General features: G+C 41.8%; 1 protein-coding gene across 1 annotated transcript; it reads right to left on the reverse strand.

Annotated features, from left to right (window-relative positions):
• Window positions 1–663: 663 nt before the first annotated feature.
• On the reverse strand, window positions 664–2,661 carry LOC307161786 (zinc finger BED domain-containing protein 5-like; the record flags this gene model as incomplete). The annotated part of the gene is made up of 1 exon (XM_079876730.1): window positions 664–2,661. The coding sequence occupies one exon, from the start codon at window positions 2,659–2,661 to the stop codon at window positions 664–666; it is 1,998 nt and encodes a 665-aa protein (XP_079732856.1).
• Window positions 2,662–4,855: the final 2,194 nt, after the last annotated feature.

Consider the following 4,855-nt stretch of genomic DNA (forward strand, 5'->3'; position numbering starts at 1 on the left):
AAACTGCACTGTGGAACCTCTCACTAATCAGAATGGTTAAAATAAAATAAAAAATACGCGTATTTCGGACCGGAGGACCGCGTCACACGAATTCACAAATCTTGAATAACGAAATAAGATATTATTAGCATGTCTACGACACTGCACGGCGGGACCGTAGCCAAAAGAATACAAAATATCAGGCTATTCAGAACAACTGCAGCTTTCTCTGGTGTAATGGAGAATAAGAAACTCAAAACTTTATTAACAACTTTTAAGTAGCTACTCTGTTAAGTGTTAAGTTAATAAAATAAAAAATAGTGATTACGCCGCTGGCCGCTGGAAGTGCCGCTTTGAGATGCCAGAGCCGCATTTTGCGCTAGCCCTTACTGGAGAATAGATACAATAAATAAAAACGAGGATCAATTTTACGACAATAAAATTAGCCTACACACGATCCACAACATAATTAAGTAACAAAGAGCATAGGCTCAAACATAAAATAAATTAAAAGAGGATCCATCTGGAACTGGAACTGGAAGTGCAGCGCAAAAGTCGCTCAACCTGCAGAGAGAGAGAGAGAGAGAGAGAGAGAGAGGTAGGGGGTGGGAGACGGGGAGGAGGATATATTAGTATTCTCAGTAGGCCTAAATGTGTAGCAATAATATGAAATACTTACCCATATTAATGTGACGGGTGGGCTTGCATCTTGGCACAAAGCTCTCCGAAGTTTGGCGCAATGGAAGACAGTTTAAGCCTCAATTCCTTCTCAACAGCATCCAGTCTTTGCCGATGTTTAGTTTTAACTGCTGCCATAGCAGAGAAACCAGCCTCGCAGAGATACGTTGTGGCGAAGGGCATCAAAACTCTCAAGGCTTGCTTTGCCAAGACTGTGTATGATGTCAGTGACTCGGTCCAAAAATCCACAAGTGGCTTTCGTTTGAACTGTAACTGCAGTGCTCCATCAGATGACAGCTCGATCAGCTGCTCCTGCTCGTGAAATGACAGCTGTGGGACGGGCAGGGAAACTTCAAATGGATTGCGAATCCAAGCGCGAGATGTGTCCATAGGTGGGAAGTGTTTCCGTAGCTGCCCGGCGAGTTGGTTGAGGTGTTCAATTATGAGACTTTTTACATGCTCACCCAGGTCCACGTCATTTTCCCCCAAGAACTCGTGAAGCGTAGGGAAACACAGGTGTGTGTTCCCACTCACGCAACTCGCCCAGAACCGTAGCTTCTTTATCATGGCCTCAATCCTGTCTTGGGTGTTGAACACAGTTACACTAACTCCCTGCAGACTTAGATTGAGTTCATTCAGAGCTGAGAAGATGTCCGCTAGATAGGCGAGCCTTTTCAGAAACTCTTCGTCATGCATACTGGAGGCCAAATGAAACGGATTCTCCTCAAAAAACTGCTGCAATTCGTGCCGGAGTTCAAAGAGCCTTGTCAGCACTTTGCCGCGGGACAGCCAACGCACCTCTGTGTGCAGCAGCAGTGATTTGTGTTCGCTGCCCATCTCATTACATAACAGTGTGAATATTCGTGAATTTAGCGGACGAGCTTTAATGAAGTTCACCAGTTTGACTGCGTCGTTCAGCACTGCAAGTAGATCAGCTGGCATGTTTTTGGCTGCGAGGGCCTCTCTGTGAATGCTGCAGTGTAACCAGCTGATGGATGGGCAGACTCTCCTAATATGAGCTATAAGCCCCGTGTGTTTCCCCGTCATTGATTTTGCCCCGTCTGTGCAAATTCCAACACAGCGCTCCCAGTCGATCCCATTGGTCCTCATAAAAACGTCAATTAAATTGAAGATTTCCTGTCCTGTTGTTCGGGTAGCAAGGGGCCGACAGAACAAAAAATCTTCTTGTACCGTTCCTTCAAAAAGGTAACGGACATACAGAAGAAGATTGGCCAGATTTGTAACATCTGTAGACTCGTCTACTTGCAGAGAGTAAAACTCACTTTTCTTCACACGACTGACTAGTGTGGCCAGGATGTCTTCAGACATGGCATCAATGCGGCGCGACACAGTGTTATTGGACACAGGAATCATGTCCAACTTTTTTGCCTCTTTCTCTCCAATCATACACTCCACCATCTCTTTGGCCGCTGGCAAACACACGTCTTCGGCAATTGTGTGCGGCAGCCCCTTTCTCCCTACTCTGTAACTGAGCAGATATGAAGCTCGTAACGCGTCTTTCGTAGACCCAATGCATGAATGAAACTGCATTTTTTTTTGGCTTTTCTGCAACTCCTCCAACTTTGCTTTAAAAAATGTAAGGGGCTTTTGACTTAAATTGCCATGTTTCGTGTGCAGGTGACGACGGAGATAAGACGGCTTCAGACAGCTGTTCGCTAAAACTTCACTGCACAACACGCACTGAGGCTTCGGGCAATCTGTATCGCCGATCCAAGTGAAGCCCAGACCCAGATAATTGTCATCATATTTCCTTCTTTTTTTCCCCGTCTGGTGTTCACCCTCATCACCTCTTTTTTGCCATCTCATTCCCTCCTCTTCGGTTTCCTCCGGCGCATCTTCCCGCTCATTTTCTTTCGCTATTCTCTCCGTCTCTGTTGCCTCCAAATCCTCACTCTCTCTTTGTCCCTCTTCTCCTTCGTGACTAACAACTTTATCATAAGACGTCTCACTTGACAGTTTCCCTGATTTCAGCCAGTTAAGCATATTGATAAATTATAATATATATATATATATATATATATATATATATATATATGGAATGAATGAAATGAGTTGGCGCGCATATAGCCTAGCCTGCAGTGCATAAAAGAAGAGCAGTTCGTAGAAGAAGACAGCGGCTGTCTTCTTCTACGTTTCTATCAAAAACTAATAAATTATAGTTTTTTTATTTAAAATAAAAGGAAAGGTCATTTACAAAGGAAGTGTTTACTGTTCATGTTTTTTTTATTGTATGGGAAAATCCCACTTAAAAAAAACAGACCGCCATTACATTTTTCCTCTCGCGCACCCCCTGGTGGTAGTTCGCGCACCCCCGGGGGTGTGCGCACCACACTTTGGGAATCCCTGGCCTAGAGCATACAAGCACATTGCGCGCTTTGAGTTTGTATGACCCTGACTGTGGTACTTTTTTTTTTTTTCATAATTTCTGACGATATTCAGAGTGAATCCGTTGTGAAAAGCCCCTAGAACACCCAAAATGAGTTAGCTTGATTTTAGCAAAGAATGGTAGCTAGCTAGCAGCCAGATAACAATGTGCAACCTATGTAGTGTTCGCTTCTTGTACCAGTGGGGTGGTATCAGAGACAAAACACCTCTAATGGTTTACAATAAAACGTATCATGTTCCTTTCATGAACGATAAAAGTGACTGAGGGACGGTAACATCAACCAACCTTGCATCATCTGTGAACCCCGTATACAAACGCTAGCTAGTTAGCAACAAGCTAGTCAATCAGAACTCCATGCCATGCTGCTAGTGGTATACGTGCAGTTTAGTGTCCCAAATTGTTCAAATTGACAACTTCTCTCATGGACAGCTAAAATAACATAGAAACCGAACATGAACCAGGAACAGCAATGAATGAAAAAAACAAAAAATGTGTGCCGTTAAGGCTAACGCCGTTGACCATTCGCAGCTGTAACCACAGCAGGTTTGTGAAGTTTAAGACAATAACGCTAAACTACCTAACACTATACATACACATGGACATAGAATTCACTACGCTGACCGAACTTACCTTCAATTTAGAGGAAACGAAGGGATCACCAGCAATGCAGGCTGAAAAGCTGTGCCGTCATTTTGCAATGCTTGAACACGCCGAATAATTGCGCCAAATGCCTGGCGTGTTGCCTCGGCCAATCAGAGTGGCGTTTACTGGTTGTGTTATGATGATGTGCTGCCTCGGCCAATCAGAGTGACGTTGACTGGTTTTTGACTCTTTGGTTGAAATCCAAAGCCCTTGATAGAGAGCTGTCCTCGGCTGTCCTTGACTGTTCTGCTGCCGTTGGTTCTTTTTAGTGTTAATTTTGTCACTTATTTTTAATTTAGTCTTAGTCTTAATCTTGTGCCAAACGTCCTTGTTAGTTTTAGTCATAATTAGTCATTCACATATCATTTTTTGTTAGTCAAGTTTTAGTCGACTAAAAGTCTCATCATTTTAGTCTAGTTTTAGTCAAAATAAAACTAAATATATCTTTATATTGAGTCACCTTTTTGAAATTTAGTCAAAACATTTGTCTTTTTTTTAAATAACAAATTATTTCTGAGATTATTTCTGATAACCATTTCAGTCAAATAGTGTTTCACACATCTCAAATCTTGGTTAAATGTCATACTTACCTGACAAAATACACTTGTTGAATGATTTTTGTTGAATGCAACTTTGTTAAACGTGTCTGGTTTTCTGATTTAAGAGACACATTCACATTGAACTTGTTCTGATGAGTATTTTATTTTGAACCAACACAATTTAAAAGCTGGGGCCCAACAGACTCCGACTGACAAGTTACAAAGGTTTTTAAAACTGTTTTTGGTTGCCTTGTGTCTCATTTTTCTGTTCAGAGCAGAAATAAAATAAGTATACCCAGAAAATCTGAAAAGAATTGGCCTCCTGTATTGTAGGCCTAAAATACAACGTATTTACAATTCTAGGTTGGTCTTGAGAAATAACAAATGAAATTTAACAAGGCTTAACAATTAATATTTCTGCTTTTACTACAGCTGCTGATACTACAGCTTACTACAGCTGCTGAAACTTCCACAGTTCCACTTTAGGTTTAACACTCAATTAAACAATCAAGTTCAAAGGCAAGATTTGCAACAGTAAGCAAAATCCATTACAAGGTAGAGTGCTAGAAAAAATGCGCGTGTCTTTGAATTGAGGGTTATTTAAAGTGAA

Source organism: Squalius cephalus (assembly GCF_949319135.1).
Source record: "Squalius cephalus genome assembly, chromosome: 7".
In the NCBI taxonomy this organism is placed as follows: Eukaryota; Metazoa; Chordata; class Actinopteri; order Cypriniformes; family Leuciscidae; genus Squalius; species Squalius cephalus.